This window comes from Ctenopharyngodon idella, chromosome 1 (genome assembly GCF_019924925.1).
Source record: "Ctenopharyngodon idella isolate HZGC_01 chromosome 1, HZGC01, whole genome shotgun sequence".
NCBI classification, from domain to species: Eukaryota; Metazoa; Chordata; class Actinopteri; order Cypriniformes; family Xenocyprididae; genus Ctenopharyngodon; species Ctenopharyngodon idella.
The window spans coordinates 13,730,003-13,751,206 of record NC_067220.1 but is presented as its reverse complement, the minus strand read 5'-3'; the positions used below and the strand labels follow the sequence as shown (position 1 = coordinate 13,751,206).

The 21,204-nt window shown below is 36.7% G+C and overlaps 1 protein-coding gene across 1 annotated transcript; it reads right to left on the bottom strand.

Moving 5' to 3' along the window:
• Nucleotides 1–18,755: 18,755 nt before the first annotated feature.
• Nucleotides 18,756–21,201, bottom strand: LOC127511078 (carbohydrate sulfotransferase 12). Its single transcript, XM_051891534.1, has one exon. The coding sequence runs from the start codon at nt 20,259–20,261 to the stop codon at nt 19,053–19,055; it is 1,209 nt and encodes a 402-aa protein (XP_051747494.1). The 5' UTR covers nt 20,262–21,201; the 3' UTR covers nt 18,756–19,052.
• Nucleotides 21,202–21,204: the final 3 nt, after the last annotated feature.

The following is a 21,204-nucleotide window of genomic DNA, read 5'->3' as shown; positions in this document are numbered from 1 at the left end:
TTGAGACCATCACTTTAAGCTACATTCAGCCATGAAAATGCAGTAGGGATTTTTTCTGCATCTGTTTTTGTCACGCTTACATTATGTAATTACAAGAACCTATAAATAACTGCATCTCCGCTGCTAAAGTGGTGTACAGTTGACAGTATGCCAGTGGCACTTGAGGACCGAGTTTGGACACCCCTTTTATAATGTTTTCAAAATTTTAAAATGTTTTAACTCAGTACCTAGGAAGTACATCATTTTAAAGTACTAAGAACACTAAGGGTGTGTTGACACTTGGCAGGTTTGGTTCGATTAAAACTAACTCTGGAAAGGTGGGTCTCAGTCCGCTTCCAAACAAACTCTTGTGCCATTTGACTGAAATATGAACGCAACACCGACCAAAAACATCTAAACGAACCAAAAGCAGGACGTGATGTCACAAGATGCGACCCTAAAACAGACAGAATGCTGAAACACCTGTTTTTTTTCTCATCAGGAGCTGCGTTGCCCATTACAGGTACAGGCATTGGAACCGTGTCTACCTGCTGTAGATCTTCATTTGTGTGTGTAACAGGATTTCCTTCTGCTGTTTTGACTCTCTTACACAATTTTGTAAGCTCTTTCTGAGATCTCAGCTTATAAAAATACCATCATGTACAGATATACAGCGGGTGCATTTAGCAGGACGCATCATTTTTTGGATGTTTGATCAATTCTGTCGCAATACATCATGTTTGTCATTTTGTGTATTTAAGTTCAGTGTTAATAACAGTGTGAACGCTAAGTGAACAGGACTAAATGTATCATTTTCTTTTTTGGTCCTGACCAAAAGAACCAAGAGAACTCAACTGTAAGTGTGCACACACCCGAAAAATACTCAAAGAAACATAAGGAGTTACAGCAGTATTCAGACAAAAAGTTTTCTTTTTCATCAAATTTCTTGATAAAGCATGCACATACATATTGCATCTTAAAATATAATGACTGAATTCTGCAGTCCTGGCTCTCTCATACATTATTAATGAGTTCATCTTCATCAGCACAGTCTCCGTGTAGATGGATAGTGACATTTTGCCCAAGGGATATGAATGTGGGTAATTTTAGTAGTTGTGTGTGTATTTATAACTAAATGCACTGCATGGCGAAAACTATTTGTACTGTACACCCAAACACTACATCCATAATGTGCTTGAGAACATTTAAATTGAAAATCCATGGGTGTTAATCAGGGGCACATTAATGCACTGAAGCACAGGGGTCTACTAGCTGCACGAAAATAATATTTTTCAAATAATTATTTTTATATATGGGAGTTTACAGTAGTGAAACTGCATTATATAAACAAACTCACACACCCGTAAACTTTCAGGACGTCAAAGCGTGAATCGTGTCATGTGAAGGTTTTATAATTATTATAACGACTTCGGTACTTAAATTTTAAAAATGTGACGCTTTGAGCGCTGTTGAGCGGCCACCTCTGACTGGCTGTTGTGTTCACGGCTCATCGGATATGTCTGTGATTGGCTTCCATGATCAACGCTGTTAAAACGTTGTAAATAGTCATCAATGAAGCTCGTCACCAAGGCGCTTAAACACACGGGAGCGTTTGAAAGCAGGCGTCTATCAGTGGACTGGTCCGCGATAGACGCCTGCTTTCAAATTCAAACACTTCTGTGTGCTTTCAAACGCTGCCATGCGTTGATCATTATAGCCAATCACAGACATATCCGATGAGCGCGTCAACACAATGGCCAATCAGAGGTGTTTCAAAGCGTCACATTTTTAAAATTTCAGTACCGATAGATACCAAAGTCGGTATTTTTGTCAACTCTACCAGTCACTGTCCTCCATTACTGCTTTAAAGTCTTAATTTTCATTTCAGGAGGTCTTAAATTTGTTGTTCTGGAAGCTCAAATGTGCTGCGTAACCAATGAGGTTCACTCTCGGGTTTGAGCTTGTGCGCCATTTAGGTTCAGTTGAGCTTCCGCTTATGTTCACTGATCAATGTTTACATGTGAATAAAAGCCTAAATTAAATCTGTTCATCATAAAAAGCAGTCGAGTCTCTTCAGAAAATGTGGACTAAACTGCTCGATTCATATGGATTAGTTTTCCGATTATGAACTTTTTGAAGCGCCAAAGTGGTAGTTGCAAAAGCAGTCAATAGAGCGACAGAAACCTCTCAGATTTCATCAAAAAGATCTTAATTTGTGTTACGAAGATGAACGAAAGTCTTACAGGTTTAGAAAGACATGAGGGTGAGTAATTAATGACAGAATTTTGGGGTGAACTAACCCTTGTGTTAATAGATAATTGGACCTCCCTTTACTGCTTTAACAGCTTCCATTCTTCTGGGAAGATTTGACGCTAAAAATGTTGGATGTTGGATGAAGAGATTTGTTCCCATTTGTACACATGAGCATCAGTGAGTTCAAGCACTGATGTTGGGTGATTGGTCCTGACTCGCAGTTTGTATTTCATTCCGAAGGTCTTCAGTGGGGTTCTGATCTGAACTTTATGCAGGCCAGACATTATTTTGTTCTTGTCTAAGAAAATTATTTGGCAGTATGCATTATTATACGTGCGTTTTTTTGGAAAGTATACTGTATGCAAATATATGTGCACATACTCTAAGTCTGACAAATCACATGTGATGTAACTTACTAAGGTGTGTGTGTGTTGGTGTGTATATGTAGTGTACCTGCTGTGGTCCTAATTCTGCCTTCAAGTCTCAGCATCAAACTGCCAGTGTTGTGTAACTGTGAGGTTTGAGCAGCAGTGTCGGGGAAGCTACGCAGGCTACTGATAATTGAAGGTATACAAGTTACCCTTTTAAAGAAGTAGTTAACTATACAAGCTCGAACAAAAAGTAACTACATTGGCTCAACATAGAGTAAAATGTATTTTTCACCTGTGCAATCAAATCATTGTTTATGGCACAAGTTACAGAATATCTACTCAACAGAATTATGGCAACAGTTTAAATATTAATTAAACACAGCTGTTTAGAACAATCAAATCAATTATTTATAAAATAAGCAGCTTAACAGTGAATCATTTAACATGAGAAACTGCAAATAGATCATATAAAAATGTAACTGATTAAAAATATATATTTGTGTGTTTAGGTAGTTCTAAATTGTTTAGCTCCAGACTTTTAAAATTATAATACAATTAAACTAAGTATTAAATAATATTATTAACTTAAATGTAGGTAAAATACATAATATAGGCTGGCTTGAAATGTACAGAAATCATTTTAGCGTCTTTGTTAGACAATTTTTAAATATTTAACAGTGTTTAGCAGAATAAGGCGTGGTTTGTTCTGGGTTGGCGTTTATTATGGATATATATTGTGGATATTTAATTGAACATATTATGGGTATTTAAGTTTATACATGAATATAAAAGAAAACATTTGAATATGCTGAGACATGTTTGTTAGAGAATACACAACATCAGCTCTAAGAGATTCTGAAGGCTTATTCGCAGCGAGAGAAAAAGCTGCAGTGGTTTAAAGGTTTAGGTGTCATGAGGCTTGAGTGAGAATGAAAGTTGTAAATTGCCTCTGCACTTTCAAACACAGGCTGATATCAGATATACAGTGATTATATTATGCAAATCAGCCAATTTAAAATCAACAGTATACCCAAAGAGCAGAAAGTTTGATTGGGTAGTTTAGAATGCATTCAATCAAGTCAAGTTACAGACGTCACACGTTACTTTAACAGATTGTCTCAAGGCTCTTGAGGCTTCTTGTACTGTATTCTTTCAGTCTGTCTAGACCATGAAAGAGCGTGAGAGAAAGTGTGATCCATGAGTCCATATCCCTCACCGTAAACACCACAGAGCTGTAAAGTCTGTCACAACTAATTGTAAGGCTGCCAATCTCACTATACATCAGCACTGTATCTGAAAATTTTGCACACATGATGCAGTCTGACTGCATCTGAAAATCCAGCCAATCAATTTACTCAGCCAGATGATGATGATTGATGATGATGGTGATGTGAGTGCTGAAGTGTCTGCACTGTTCACTATATTGATCTGTGACTGTGGCGACTCAACATTTTGCCTCAAGGAGCTCTCAAAGTGTATTTTACCTTTGGACTGATTAAACTGTTCTATCTTGTGAAGCTGTCATTGAGATAATCGCGGTCTAATCAGATAATTACAGACTAGTCACAGTTCTCATGCAATATGGGGAGGAAGAAAGATCTTTCTGAAGATGAAAAGCATGAAATGGTGCAATGTTGTGCAAAAGGCATGAAAACAACTAATATTGTGTGAAAACTGAATGCAGATTATTGAAGTATCATAAGATTTGTGAGTGATTTAGAGCACAGCAGAACTCGATCAGATAAAGGCTTATTAAGGAAAGTTTCTGTCAAACAAGTTAATTGTATTAAAAGGGCAGCTATAAAAAAGCCAGAGTTGAGCAGCAAACAGGTATTTAAAGCTGCTGGTGTCTCTGGAGTCTTGAGAACCTCTCCATGCAGGCTGGCAGTTGTGTGTAAAATTGTATTTTAGCCACCACTAACCAAACCTCACAAAGAGAAACATTTACAAAGAGTCCTGAAAAACTATTGTGTTTTTCACAAAAATATTAAGATGCTGTTTTCAACATTGATAAGAATAAGAAAAGTTTCTTGAGCTGCAAATCAGCATATTAGAATGATTTCTGAAGGATCATGTGACACTGAAGACTGGAGTAATGATGCTGAAAATTCAGCTTTGCCATCACAGGAATAAATTACATTTTAAAACATTAACATTGAAAATATTTTAAATTGTAGTAATATTTCACAATATTACTTTATTTTTGATGGAATACATGCAGCCTTGGTAAGTATAATAATGTTAACCTACCTCAAACTGCAAATGTGTGTGTTTAGAAAAGCTCACAAATGAAGATAATTCAGACATGACCATATTATCACAAAAACAAAGCGCTGAGGGACCATTAAAAGCTTGCAAGTTAGAGCAAAATTACTGAACTCCTAATTAAAGTTTTTAAAATTCCTCAGGGCATGCTGTGTGATCTCAGCATTTCTCACTTTTTAAAAATCTGATGAAAAATTATCAAATTGGCATCCAGCAGTTTTGATTAGGTGAAAAAAAAAACTTTTCACCTATTTTTAGATAATTACTGATCTGTTGATTTGTATGGAGGTGCTGAAAGTATGTGAAATGTACTTGGAGATCTTCTATGGGCAAATAACAAAAAGTGTCCACAGGACCTCTCAGTGTCAAACATAAAAATATAATTATTTTATAAATAATCAGTAAAATTATAAAGTGAATCTAAATGGTAAAGTAAATCTAAAAATATAGTCAATTTAAGTGACATATTAAATGACAAAAACTTTTATTTGTTAAAGGGATAGTTCCTTTTGACCTTTTATTTAAAAAATTACAAAAATCAAACCTTTCATTGAAGTAAAACAATTGAAAATAGGGGGAAAAACTCATGAATGATTTTCAATTTTTCTCAGAAAAATAGGTATGGCGCTGTCACTGGGGCAGTACCCTAAGGTACAAAAGTGAAAAGTTACATCTTTGTACCTTCTTACCCCTAAATGGTACATATTATTACCTTAAAGGTACATATTAGTACTTTAAAAGTACATATTATTGTACCTTTTTTCTTTTTTTTTCAGTGTATGAAATAAATGTTTTTCTCTAATACACATTGGCCACAATTAATGGCACCCTTTTATTCAATACTTTTTGCAATCTCAAGATAACTCTCGAGTCTTCTCCTATAATGCCTGATGAGTTTGAAGACCGTTCCTCTATACAGAATCTCTCCAGATCTCATCACATGTTAATACACTCTCTTCTTCAGTTTTAGGGTTCAGGTCAGGGGACTGGGACGGACATGGCAGAAGCTTCATTTTGTGCTCAGTGACCCATTTTTCTGTTGATTTTGATGTTTGTTTTGGATCATTGTCATGATGGAGGATCCAAATCCAACCACGGCCAATTATAAGATTTCTAGCAGAGGCTGTCAAGTTTAGATTTTTTATCTGTTGGTATTTGATAGAATCCATGATGCCATGTATCTGAACAAGATGTCCAGGACCTCCAGCAGAAAAATAGGCCCACTATCATGGGGTACTTTTTTATCCGTGTGCACCAAACTCATCCCATGACAAAAAGCTCTTTTTTAGTTTCATCTGACCATAAACCCAGTCCCGTTTAAAGTTCGAGTCATGTCTGACAACTGAATATGCTGGTTTGTTTTTGGATGAAAGCAGATGATATTTCTTGAAGCCCTCCCAAACAACATGTGGTGCATGTAGGTGATGTTTCCCCATTTCAGCAACTGATCCTTGGAGAGTCTTTGGCCACTCAATCTATCCTCCTCACGGTGCATTAAGACAGACACATGTCCTCTTACATGCAGATTTGTAACATTTCCTGTTAATTGGAACTTCTTAATTATTGCCCTGATGGTGGAAATGGGAATTTTCCAGTGCTTTAGCTGCTTTTTTCAACCACTTTTTTATTTTGTGAAGTTTTTGCTGCACATCAGAACTATATTCTTTGGTTTTACTCGTTGTGATGAATGATTAAGGGAATTTGGCTTTTGTGTTTCCTCATATTTATACTCCTGTGAAACAAGAAGTCATGGCTGGATAATTTCATGTTCCTTGTCACCCTGGTGTGGTAAAAAAATTGTAAAGTGGAATGTGACAGAGCCTTATTATTGGCCCAAAGACTTCTTACTAGAGGTGCACCGATACTAAATTTCTCTGCCGGTACGATAGTCGATTATTCAGAATGATATCGGCCGAGGCCGATGCCGATGCCGATACCAATAGTTTGGTTTTTCTTAAGGAAAAAAAATCCCTCCCAAATAATGTTGCAAACTATACAGGGAACCCTCTCATTTGGTACACTACAATATTAGTGGTCACAATTAACAACAGAGGTATTATATTCAGCTGCTGTTTATTTTCAGATATAATAATTACACTTAAATAAAAACTGAAATGTTTGTATAAAACTTAGTATCACATAAGGTAGTTTTCATAAGCACTTGTTGTCTTCATGGCAAATTTACACAAACATAATTAACAGTAAATAAGCTCCTCTCTAGTGTTTTTTTATATAGCCTATATAGACAGCTAAGGAACTGTGAACATTGGAAAACATTCCTCAGGTAAATCTGACATGTGACATATTGTTCACAAGCTGTTTTATTGACGTCTTTCCGCGGTTGAAACACAAATAAAGTGATTACATGAGACGTGATACATTCTGGTAAGTTGTACTAGGCTATGTCTTTCAACATACCTTTGATGTTCATTCATGTTTTTCGAGATATTACTTGAATTGAAGAGGAAGAAAAGACTCGCGCTCCGAGCTGCCGCCTGAACTGATCATTACAGCGATCTGACACGCCACATTTAAGAGCGTCAAAACGTCATTTATTGTTTGAATTTCATGATAAAATAGACAGAATTTGAAAACTGAAACTTTTATTCTTATCAGAAGTAACAAAGCACAAAGACTTTTGCGATTATTGGACGGGAGGCGCTACAAATAATAGGCCTATTGACGCAGACCTGGCAACCCTGGCTTGAAATACGGGTGATTCATAGGGTCAAAAAGCCTGCTTTTGCGTCACTATTTTTAAACTGTTAATGCGTTAAAATTCATCACAAAAGCTCGTTTGCCAACCGCCAAGAAGAAGAAATTCAACACAAGAGTGGTTTTCTTTACACACAGTATGTATGAGCTGCAGTCTGAACACGTCTTTCCGCACCCTTTTAGTTGACAGGATATAATCGGCCCTGATCATCGGCCGTTTTTAAACAATCGGCTGATGGCCGATAGTGATAATAATAGCTTTTATCGGCCGATACTGATTGTTGGCCGATCCATCGGTGCATCTCTACCACTTTGACCTCATACTTGCCCATTCCGGTAATTCTGTTCTTTGTTCACACACATCATACCTGTAATATACCTTACCTGTTAATTACCTGTTATATTTTTTCCATTACCATGTCCCTTTAGGGGCTCCAAAGAATGTGTCATTTCCTTTCCAAACATAGTATTTGGCTTCATGCACATCCCTACGGTTACTTCATCATCAGGTCTGTTGACGGAGGAGGACAACCTGCAACCTGCATTTAGCACTGTGTCTTGCTTTATAGTGCTCTGTAAAGAAAATCAAGCCATTTCAAAACCTTGAAGTGGAAGCACTGAGCCAGTCACAGGAGGCGATCCTGCCATATCTGTCAGCTGGCCCTTTTAAGATGAGGTCACATCAGCCAGCTTTGTCTCCTCAGGGTGTAAACTTTATCTGGATGTGTCTGCCATCATAATCACAGCTCCTGCAGTGAAGTCTCACGAGTTTAAGGGTGTAAGATTTGCTCATTGTTGAAGACGGTTGGTGTGCGTCACTAGAGCAGTAAGCCACAATATTATTCTCTGTAAACTATTTCACACAATATTCTTGCTGTATCTCATATAAGAGAGCGGAAATGATAAACAGTAAGCCACAATATTATTCTCTTGAAACTATATCACACAATATTCTTGCTGTATCTCATATAAGAGAGCGGAAATGATAATCTTTAAATTGTTCAAAATGCTGTGGCCAGACTTTTGACTCGTACAAAGAAGAGCGAGAGAATTACCCCCATTTTGGTTTCTTTACACTGGTTGCTTGTAAAATTCAGAATTGAGTTTAGGATTCTGTTGATGAATTTTAAAGTGTTGTATGGTATTGCCTCAAAATATATTGCTGACCTTTTGATATCTTATCAAAATACAAGAAATATGAGATCTTAGTCTGATGATTCTTCATGTTCCTAAAACTAGATTAAAATCAAAGGGTGATAGGGGCTTGTCTGTGGCTGCTTTACATTCATGAAACCCTCTACCAATGCACATTAAATCTTCCCCATCTGTGGATGCTTTTAAGTCTAGTTTGAAGTTGTATCTTTTTAGCATGGCTTTTATAACTGATTAGAGTGAACAGGACTTCATTTTGTTGGTGTGACTGCATGTAATCAGTACTTTACTGTTGGTTTAAATGTGCTATAGAAATAAAATTTGTATTGTATGATAAAAGGCTTCTGAATATTCTCATTTAACAGGTGTATGTATGTATAAATATGGTGTATTTCATTAGTCATTAGAATGATTAAACTGCTCTAATGGTGAGGTCTGAGTCTAAACAGGTGTGACCTTCAACACTGACCTTCAAACACTGACACATCTGATGGATCTGATACACCCCCTACTTACACTTTCAAATGAGACACCTTCCCACCTGCTCAACCATCTCTTCCTTGGAGACCCTGGGCTTCCTCTTCAAGATTATCATGGATATGCATGAGTGGTGTCCACTTTTGGTTAATTTGACCCACAGCAAATACTGCAATGCACTTTATGACTTCAACATGTATACAAAATGATCTTGATGAAATGTGACCTGTGCTTCCCCCTTTGCAGGACAGGAAATTATGGCATTGATAAATACATTCATTAGGGAATGTTTTTTCTCCTGTCACACTCATTATAGGAAATTTATGTAGATTACCTGTGGCAGATGATGGATGGAAGAAATGATGGAAGGAAATCCAGAGAGGAAAGAGTGGGAATATTTCACCTGAAGACAGATTCACACAGTCTTCATACATTTCACGTTGGCAGTAAAATTAAAATGTGAAGGATGCAACAGTGAGTGTGACATTTGTTTTATATACACACTACCAATCAAAGGTTTGGGGTCAGTTTATTAATAATAATTAAATTAATTAATAAATTCATAATTTTATTCTGCAAGCACACAGTATCAAAATTGACCGTTAAAGACATTTAGAATTTTACAAAACATTTCTATTTAATAGAATTTAGACCTTTTTACACCTGGTATTAAGATGTGTTTTGGTCGATCGGATCACAAGTGGATGATGGTAAATACAGCAGTAAATGGGGTCTAAAAAGTTTTGAGTTTGTCCACTTCCGACCACTTCCAGAGGTAGGCAAAAACGCGTTTGCCCGGATTGCTTATGGGAAATGCACTAGCCAGATGGGATTTAAAGGATTAGTTATCTTCAGAATTAAAATTTCCTGATAATTTACTCACCCACATTTCATCCAAGATGTTTGTCTTTCTTTATTCAGTCAAAAAGAAATTAAGGTTTTTGAGGAAAACATTCCAGGATTTTTCTCAATATAGTGGACTTCAACAGTTACCAACGGGTTGAAGGTCTAAATTGCAGTTTAAATGCAGCTTCAAAGGGCTCTACATGATCCCAAACAAGGAATAAGGGTCTTAACTAGCAAAACGATCTGTCATTTTCTAAAAAAATAAAAATTATATACTTTTTAACCACAAATGCTCATCTTGCACTAGCTCTGCGATGCGCCACGCATTACGTAAACACGTTGGAAAGGTCATGTGTGACATAGGCAGAAGTACCGAGCAAGTGTTTACAAAGTGAACATGCAAAGACTAAGTCAAACGCCCTTTAAAAAAAAAAAGGTATCGGACGATTTTGAAGTTGGAGGAGAAAATGAGAGTTTTTCACCCTACTGATGAAAAACGTAATCATGTTGGAAAATTATGTTTTTCATTACGCCCTACCTTACGTAATCATGTTGGAAAGGTCACGCGTGACATAGGCGGAAGTACTGCGGTAGCGCAAAAAACTCCATCTTCAAAATTGTCTGACATCATTGATTTACCTTTTTTTTTGTAAAGGCCGTTTGACTTAGTCTTTGCACGTTCACTTTGTAAACACTTGCTCGGTACTTCCACCTACGTCACACGTGACCTTTCCAACATGATTACGTAATGCGTGGTGCATCACAGAGCAGTACAAGACAAGCATTTGTGGTTAAAAAGTATATACATTTTTTTTTTTTTTTTTGAAATGATCAATTGTTTCGCTAGTTAAGACCCTTATTCCTCGGCTGGGATCGTGTAGAGCCCTTTGAAGCTGCACTGAAATTGCAATTTGGACCTTCAAGCCACTGGCAACTGTTGAAGTCCACTATATGGGAAAAAAAATCCTGGAATGTTTACCTCAAAAACCATAATTTCTTTTCGACTTACATAAATATCTTGGATGACATGAGGGTGAGTAAATTGTCAGGAAATTTTCATTCTGAAGTGAACTAGTCTTTAAACTTTGTTGGCTGATGAACCAAGTTTGGTTTGAAGACGAAAAATGTACCAAGCACAATGTTCTCTTACCATTCCTGATTTCTAACATGCACTCACAGCCTTCGGTGTGGTATTACGGCTTTCAGAGTAGAAATGAAAGCTGCTGCTCTCCGTATGTCGTCTCTGGTCACGTTCATATGTAAATTGTGTAAGCTTATTTCATCCATTAGATCGAAAGATCTGAAAAAACCCATACAGTTACCCACCCATTGACCCTCCCCTCAAAGAAATCCAGATGTACACCAAACACCAGATGTAAATGGGTTTCCCTTGTCCACTTGTGATCTGATCGACTAAAACACCAGGTGTAAACAGGGCCTTAGAATGATTTCTGAAGGATCATGTGACACTGAAGACTGGAGTAATGAATAAATTTCATTTTAAAATATATTCAAATAGAAAAGTTATTTTTTAACTGTAATAGTATTTTTAGTGTAATTTTGATCTAATAGACTTTTTTTTCCAAAAACATAAAAAAATCTTACCAACCCCAAATTTTTATACACTCTTGACTTGTAACTGGGAGCGGTTTCCTTGGCATGCCATGAAATGAGTTTGTTCTTTGACTCATTAAAAATTATTTTTGTGTGTTTTGAGAATAATTTGATAAACACCATGATTTCCCTTATTTTCTTTCCTCTCAGCTATCAGTTTTCCTTCCTGCCTGTTAAAACACAAGATTTACCACACTGCACTCACCAGATCTACTTTTCCTTGTTTCCATATTTTCCTCTCTCTCTTTCCTGCCTCGCTGATTGTTTGCTTAGGAAGGCGCCTACAGCTCTGTCCACACTGGTGTTAAAGCATGTTAAGAGGGTGAGCATATAATCGGAGCATAAAGAAACCTAAAAACAAACACGCACAGCCTCAAGACATCACTTCCCACACATTTGTACAAGACACATACACACTTACCCAAAATAAGCCTGAGAGACATTAAGTCACCACAGTCACCTGACTTACCAGTGATAACATTTAAGGACAGGAAGTAGTGAGAACCACCCAATTACCATCCAGAGCCCTCAGGCTTTGTCTTGGATGGTGTACTGCTCTTATCTTCTTCATGATCACTCAAGTGAAGCATTCCCTGGCATCCAGGTCTCTAAAAATACAATAAAATGTCAGTGTTTACATTCTCTTTTATTCGTTTATTCATTCATTTAATCGTTGTTTTGCTGTAGATGTCTTTAGATGGTTCTTGTTTCAGTTCCCTGTGTTCCCTGGTTTCCGGTTCTTGTGTGTAATGGTTCAGTTTATGTTTGCAAGTCCCTTTCACACAGCAATCCCGGTAAATTACCGTAAAATTACCAGAACGACTTTTCCGTTAAATACACAAATGCTGTTCACAATATGAAACTGCACTAATGATGAGGTCTATGAGTCTAAACAAGTGTGACCTTCAACACTGACCTTCAAACACTGTCATGTCTAATGGATCTGACTCCTCACACTTTCAAATGAGACACCTTCCTACTTGTTCAACCATCCGTTCATTGATTGCTTGGAGACCCCAGGCTTCCTCAAGATTATCATGGATATGCGTGAGTGGTGTCCACTTTTGCTTAATTTGAACCACAGCAAATACTGAAATTTACTTTATGAGCAATACTGATAAACACAAGTGCAACATGGATACGAAATGATCTTGATGAAATGTGCTTCCCCCTTTTTGCAAGACAGGAATGTTCCTGGTTAAGGAATGTTTTTTTTCCACTCATTATAAGAAATTTATGTAGATTACCTGTGAAAGATGATGTGTGGAAAGAAATCCAGAGAGGAAAGAGTCTGTTTATCAATGCCTTCTTTTGTTTTCAGCAGAAGAAAGAAATTTATACAGGTTTGGAACAACTTGAGGGCGAGTAAATGATGACAGAATTTTCATTTTTGGGTAAATTATACCTTTAACTCATTCCCTGCTATTGAATGAATTTTCCGTAATTTATGACACAACGGCAAAGGCAAGCCTGCTTCCTTAGCCAAAAAAGCGTAACGCCTGTGACAGCTGCCGTTGCTAAGTGGCAGTAACGTTTGTACTGGACTTTTTAAAAAATATATATTTAACTGTCTGAAAACAAAACAGGGTTCACAAACTGTCTAAATATGTTCACCATGGTCCATTTCTGCATATAATAAATTGTATAAACTATATATAACCACATCTTAGTAAGATATGTCAACATTTGAATCGATTTAAAGTTTTTTTTTATTATTTTACATTTACATCAATAGATATTTAAGTTGAAACCCAATACTTACATTTAAAAGTGTAATTCGGCACTTTAATTCGGCAATTTCTCTAAAAAAAACTCTTTCGTCACTGGTGCGCAATGAATTCTGGGGTAGGCAAGGCCGGGAAGGATCCATCTGTTGTATCCTTCATTTCACAGGAAACAAGGATGCATTTGGATGCAGCCTATGAATTAGGACGCAACCTTAGACATACACTTGAAAACTTTCCTAAGCACTTCCCCTCAAGGGAATACCCACCACCATTTTGAAGTGCATTCAAAGGGAAGTAATTGAGGGAAGGGCATAAAAAATTGGACAAATACAGCCCAGAGATGTCTTATGGTATCCGCGAACAGTAATTGACTGTCGCACAACTCTGAATGAAATTCAATGATGTCAAGGCTGTAATGTGATTGATTATTAAGGCACACATAATCCAAGTTAGCTGTTATGCTTTTTCTAAATGTAGAGCAACGGACCCTTGTATCTCCCAATAATAAGACCATCTCTGACAACGCTTCCCTGCCACTAGCTATGTTTCCATCACCGTGTTTTTATGCACATTTTGAAATATCGCATCAGAAATGAGTGATGGAAACGCCAAATTTAGAAAAAAAATCCCTTAATTCGCAAAAAGGTTTTTACACTCGCTTGAGTTGGTTTTTTACTTGTGCGAAAAAGAGTTAATGCAAATAATGGGAGATAGAAATGCATTTGCTGAATAAATTCTGACGTAGCGAACATTAAACCCACGTGACTAATTGGCTTTTTCCACTGATGGTGTTTTATTTACTGTTGGTTACTAGGTTGCCAAAACCATAGGCGTGAATTTATGTTTTAGCCAGTGGGTGCCGCCACTCCGTTGTGTCTTTTTCTCCGTGCGATGCCCATAACTGCTGGTCTACGATCAGTTTTCTCCATAATAATAGCATATTGGTTTGGCAAACGATCCAGTGCGTAAGGTTTCTATTTACAACGTGTTTTGCAGTGTTGAACAATGTAGCCGATCACAAATATATCAGTTTATTTCTTGAACTCAATGGCCAATCAGAGGTGTTTAAGTTAGCACTGAACAAACACTCTGTGTTTTGAGCAGTGAGTGGATTTTGAGTTCTCCACGCTTGCAAAAAAAATACTCTCTTTATAACAAAATAAATACAGTGAAGACATGTTAATTGTGCAGTCAGCTTTGTTTATTATAACAGAACTTTGTGAGATCGCGATGAACTAAGATGAGGAACAGCTTTTTAATGATTATAAAGGGAGTGCTCTGCACACTTTCTATGCCAAATCACGCATACAGTGTGCTTTCTTTCTTTCTTTTTTTTTGGATAAAATGAATGGAGAATATCTTGTGTTTTTCCGTAGGTGCTTGGCTCGCCTATGACAAATACCACCGTCATCCACTCAAACAATTTGATGGAAACGCACCTAATTCACATTTGGGTTTTTTCTTTTTTGTGAACTTTGAAAAGATTCACTTCACATTTGGATGGAAACCCATCTACTGATGGAATTTTCCGCCAATCCATGTTTTCACTGTTATATGGTAGGGGGCGCAATTACGCATCTTCTGAAAGAGTACAGAATCTCTGGATCCAAACAGAGACGAAGAAGGAGCAGAAACAAATGATAGAAGCATTGCTTATGCACATGTAAAATAACACAATCATCAAACATTAAATAGCGTATAAATCAAAACTGCCTAACGTTGCCCATATATGGGATTGTACCCAAGTAACATATAGTCTATGTGGAAGAACATAAATGTATGCTGCTGGTTTAAATGACTTGTGACACCACTGCCTCTAGCCATGGGATTTCTATTGCTTTTTTTGAAATAAATAAAATGCCAGAAAAAAAAGCAAAGGGAAAGGGCCTGAGGCCAGTGGTAGCAGTCACACAAAGCACACATACACACACTTGTTCTAACTGTTGCTGATACAAAAGCAGGAAAGCACAAAAAAAATTTATGTTACAAGGTTTAAGAGGTTAAAGAGCAAGGTATTGATTCTGTCAGTGCACATTTAGTTGCCCTGAAATCAAGACTGGTTGGCTTGTTTCTTTAAATGGTTTAAGCAAGGGCAAATCTCTTTAGCTTGGACTAACAAGACCCTCATTTGATACTTCCTCTTACTGACAAAGTAACACAACAATAGTAAAAAACATCATTTTCTTTAATTCTCCTCATCTAATAGTAGACTAGCATTTGATGTTTTTATTGATTAGGTACACAATATCATTTGAAACAATTCTTATTATACCACACACAATATAGCCAACATGTTTCTGTATTTATTTCAACATGTTTGCTTCCTGTATAGGAAAGTGCTTGACAAGACATTAAATGAAAATCTAATTTAAATTGAGCTGTCCAAAAATGTAAATTTTAAAACCTTCAGGGGTTTTTGGTTACTTTAATAATTCACGTGTGTGGTAAATAATTTTAATGTATCTTTTCAGGCACTATTTTGTTCACTGTTAATGGAAAGTGCAACCACACTTTCTCTATTAGTCCTTTGGCCTATTCCCTTTTCAGTTCATTCACTGATCTACATTTTAGCAACAAGTAGCATGCCACTTGACGGGGGCCAAAGAATGTGCTGAACTAAAGTAAGAAATAATGGACATGAGTCAGCATGGACAGGGGTCACAGGAAGCAAAAATTTACTTGCATCCTGTTCTTCTGGGCGACTACAGTAGACCATTAGTATTGACCTTTATTCAAAAGCATCTCATAGTGGGGGACAACTTAAAAGGACCTGCCACACAACCTTTCAAGCTGTCATACAGCAGAAGCACAGGCAAGCTGAAGAGGACGCTAGTTCAGAAGACTTTACTCTGTGGTGAATTTGCCCTTGACCTTTCAGACCAAACAGTTCTAGTCAGTTTGATAGAGAACCAAAGAGAGATGGAGAAAGAGGACAAGACAAAACAGTTTTTTTGCTTGATGGGATTTACAGTGACCTTTTCATATTCTCATTTGTAATGAATATGACTATGAACAAAACTCCCAGTACCATTATTTATCATAGCTTAATTTACTAGAGAGCAGATTACAACAACAAATAAAAGTAAAACTCATGTATTTATCAAAATAAAATTTAGCATTTCTTTTAATAATAACATTTAACAATGACTTTTTTCAGCAGATAGTCCCTTCCAAAACTCATGCCACTGGTTAAATCAATGTTAATGTTGGGATGCTCATACGAACAGAACAATGTTGGCAAAAGTGTGCCACAATGAGGGAATTTATAATCTACATATTATGATTAAAAGAATCTTATCATCAAAAATTAATAACCTGACCCAACATAGCCTCAGGAATCTGGCAAAGTTATGCATGCTGATTTTCAGGTTAGTGATTTTCAGTGAAGGTATACGTGTTTGACTGCCTTTTTAACTGTTGAACTAAAGAGTAAAGAAAATATGACCCCAAAAATATTTATATACTAAAATCATATCAAAATCTATTCCTGAGAACACTTTATAGAGATAAAACATCAGAAATTGAAATGTCATACTTTTCCCAGATAAGAAACTCTGACATTACACTTTCAGATGATGTGAAATGTCAGTTTCTGTCTCAGATTATTTTTATCGTCTCTTACTTTTGCTCAGAGATGTCTTGTTTCAAATTGAAACAAGAGTCTCTATTTCACATATTCCACTGGACCTTAGTAGAGCTGTCGAAATATGCCTCTTTTCATAAATTCTAAATTTGCCTTTTTTAGCATTAAAGATTCATACTTTGTCAAATTTCAGAACTTCATCTGAGCGCTGCTCACATGGCTGTAATATATTGCGCTGGCTGCAACAAATCAATTGAGAAACACTGCACCCTTGTGGCTAAAACATATCAATGCACTGGTTCGGTCATTTCCAGCCAAAATTGATTAAATTTAGAATTTCACTACATGTAGCTACATGTTCTTTATTGTATAACTATGGAAGCTTGTTTCCGCCACGAAAAAAGGTAATTGTGACTGTTATATATTTCTTTTATATTTTTTCTAAGAAATACACGAGAAGAGAGAGTGAGCATAAATCAGGTGCTTGTCGTTTTTATTCCTGAATGTCACTACTCAAACTCTACAGCGTTTTCGTAAGAGTCACGTAACATAGGACGGTAACGTTATAAGGAAACAGAAGGGTGAATTCACATGTCGTAAATACACAACAGCGACCGAATCTCGCAATTCTGACTTTAAAACTCGCAAACATGAAAAAATACTATAGTAATTTATAGTGAATTTGTTGTGGTAATTCTATAGTTGCTGTGGTAATATAACAACTTGTAAGCAAGGTACAAGAGGCTGTGATACTTATTCACGATACAGCACTAGCCTCGAGTACCTTATTGCTTTTAAAAAAACGGTTACCACACAATACTAATATTAAAGCCAAAAAAAATATGTATCAATGCAACTTTTATTAGGTAAAATCACTAAAAACCTTCCTTCCGCCTGAAAAAATAGTGCCTGACCGTGAACAGCAACAGAATTTATATTATTACGCCATTAGATGGCGGCAAAGACTGTCTTTATGAGTGTGTCGGTCAGTAGCGAAGACTTTTACATTTAAAAGACTGAATTGCTGTGAACACAGAACAAGACACAACTGACAAATGCTTTGACTAGCGCTGTCAGTCACGGGAAAACCCCTTAACTGTTAAAAGGACAAGATAATACATCGGACATTTAAACAGATTATTTATTATGAACATAGGACTGACCTGAAGGAAAATGCTAAATCTGAATGCAGGTAATAAACTCGCTCACTCGATCTCTTTCTCTTCTACATAATACAGTAAGCTTCAATGAACAATATCAATTGAGAACAGTTTACTTTGCTAAGAGTGGTTGCTAAGGGTGTTGTGTAGTGATACACAGAACCGTTAGGTGAAGCGCTCATAGCCGTGTTGTAATGTGAATAAGAACAGCTATTGACCAATCAGAATCAAGGACAGGAACTAACCATTTTATAAATATAAACAAATTACTTTAGCCAATACTGTACTAAGTTTTCTACAACTGTAGTGTATACAATACACTACAGTTTACTGTAGTACAAACTAAAGTATACTACAGTATTTTCAGTATATTATCAGTTCACTATAGTACTACAGTATGCTGTAGCATTCATTAACAAAGTGTTGTAAATACTATAATATATACAGTATACTACAATTTACTATAGTATGGTTCAAAAACACTTTAGTATTTACTATAAATTACTATAGTATTTTTTCATGTGGGAATTCTGAGAAAAAAAGTCAGAATTGTGAGACGCAAACTCACAATTGCGAGAGCAAAAAGTCAGAATTGTGAGATAAAAAGTCGCAATTACCTTTTTTATTTTTTTTATTTAGTGACGGAAACAAGCTTCCATACATAACAGTGTTTGTATGAACAATGAAATATTACTGAAATCTTCTGTGAGGGCAACATGAAAATCTAATCGTTGAGCAAAACAATACAAAACATCAACAATTTAAGAACAAATATAAAAATGTGCACCTGATAATTCACTGTTTTAGTCAAATAAATTAGAATTATGTTTAATTACCAAAGTAAATGTACAATCCACTTTTATTTTATATTCTATGCATGTAATCCCTTTTAAAGAAACAACTGGCTCTGTCACTCGTCCAGAAGTGTCTCAGGTTTGTCGTATCCAAATAATCTGAAGTCTGCTTCATAAAGATTGTAAAGTTTTCTCCTGTCAGCTATTGATATGTTTGCAAACCAGTCTCTCTCCCAATTTACAGCCGTCCTATTGCTGTACCCTGGGGGAAAGTGAATCTGATTATCCAGCCCAAGAATCTTCAACAAATGTTCTGTGTCCTCATCAAGAGTTTCCAGCTTCCCAACAAAATCATAGTCAATTTGGCACGGATGGCAGAGTCTGTAAATCTGCTGCCAGTGTTCATTGAATGGATTTTCCTTCTCAGTCTGTGGGTCTAACAGGTACTGAATAAAGTGAGTAAAGGACAGTCTGATACCTGCGGCGAAGGCCTCTTGAGCAGAGTCAGGGGGGTTTGAAATATTAGCATAACGCTGAAGTATTGTGGACCCAAACTGTCTGTAGAAATCCTCATTTGGCCTAGCAAACTTGTTCCGGAAAGCAGAAATAAGTCGTACAAAAGGATCCCGTACAAAAAGGAACTTAGTGTAATTCTTTAGTCTGTGATGCATTAAAGGTCGTGAGAAACGACCAAAGAGCCTCCAAAATTTGTTAAACGTCAGATGCAGAGTTGCATTGTGGGATAACGCTGATGGTATATCAAGAGGATCCAGATATGGAGCTCCATTTGGTGCTTTCAGGTTCTGGCTGAGCACAATCATGACTCGTTTCCAGTTGGTACATGCTACCTTTGGTACAAAACAGTAAATAACACCATGATGATCATCCACAATGAGATGATCCAAGGCTTTGCTTGGAATCTGGTCAAATGTCTTAAATTTTCCTGGGAAGTTCAAGCTGCTATTGGCTGAGCAAAGCTCTCTTATAACACGTCTACGATGTGCTTGACGCAGTGTGAGTTGTGTGGGAGAAGACTGCGTAAACGTGTGCATTAGGTAGTTTGGACTGTGGTCATGTTTTGGGTGAGGTGTGATGATTGTCAGGTTTGGTTTGACTGACCTGCTTGACTCTCTCCACATAAATGAATCCTCACTTGTCCTACGTTCAGAGGACGTCATGCTCGTGGGGACATCGGGGGGTGATGATGATGCCACGTGCAGATAAAAAGTCCCATCTCTCACGTCATCCCAGTGAACTATTACGAAGAGTATGATAAATATTGTTCCCAACAGAAGGAAACACTGGAGCTTCTTCAGCATTTTCATCGAAAACAAGTCTGTAACAGATCCGGACTTGAATGCATAACACTATCATCTCTGGAATGAGTCAAGTTGGGAATTCTGGAGAAAAACATACAAATTTAGGACATTCTGAAGTTTCAATTCAAAATTACTACCATAAAAGATGATCCATCACTCACCCACATTTTGTCCTCTGGTGCTCTACATTTCATAATGTTCCACGTGAAAACTTTGAAGAGGGCAGAAATGCTTGAATGTACATGTACAAACTCACACTAGGGTGTGAACACAGGAGAGAAATGCTCCGCCTTTCGGCCAGAACTAAATCATATGCTGTTATTCCAGAGGGTTCAGCGAAAACTACCACAACTATTCACAGGAAACCACAGCTGAAAATAAACCAACACACTTGCAGTGTCGACTCCAGAATGACAAAAAATATTTCCAACAACAGCATTGTCACAAAATAACTCTTATGACTTATTTGATTTCAAAATAAAATTCAAAGGTTCACTCATGTACCAGGTTACAAAAATAGCCAAACCCCTGAGATGGAGTGGTCTCTCATGGGATTACAGGGGGATTGTTTTTATGTGAAGGAGAAAGGACACACACAATCTACACACAGGGATTATGATTGAGTTATTATTTTATATTTTTAAATCTAAATTCATTCCCATTTAATTTTCTTTTTTTTTTATTTACAATTACACTTTTTTTTTCATAATGTATTCATGTTATTGATTTTTTTACTCAAAATGTCCTTTTATTTCTTTTACCTTGTCCTTTTTTATTCCCCTTTCATTTCTTTGTTAATGTTGTCTTATTTAATTATTTGTCTATAAGTGCTTTTAACAATTTTGAAAATGTAAACATTTAGTTTTTGAATGTTGAGCAACAGCATGCCGTACATTCTAGTGACAAGGTAGAACAACATCAACATGTCAATATCCACCACAGGTGATGA

Bases quoted from the DNA above. Each gene is read 5' to 3' on its own strand.
- LOC127511078 (XM_051891534.1), bottom strand. From the start codon at position 20,261: ATGAAAATGCTGAAGAAGCTCCAGTGTTTCCTTCTGTTGGGAACAATA.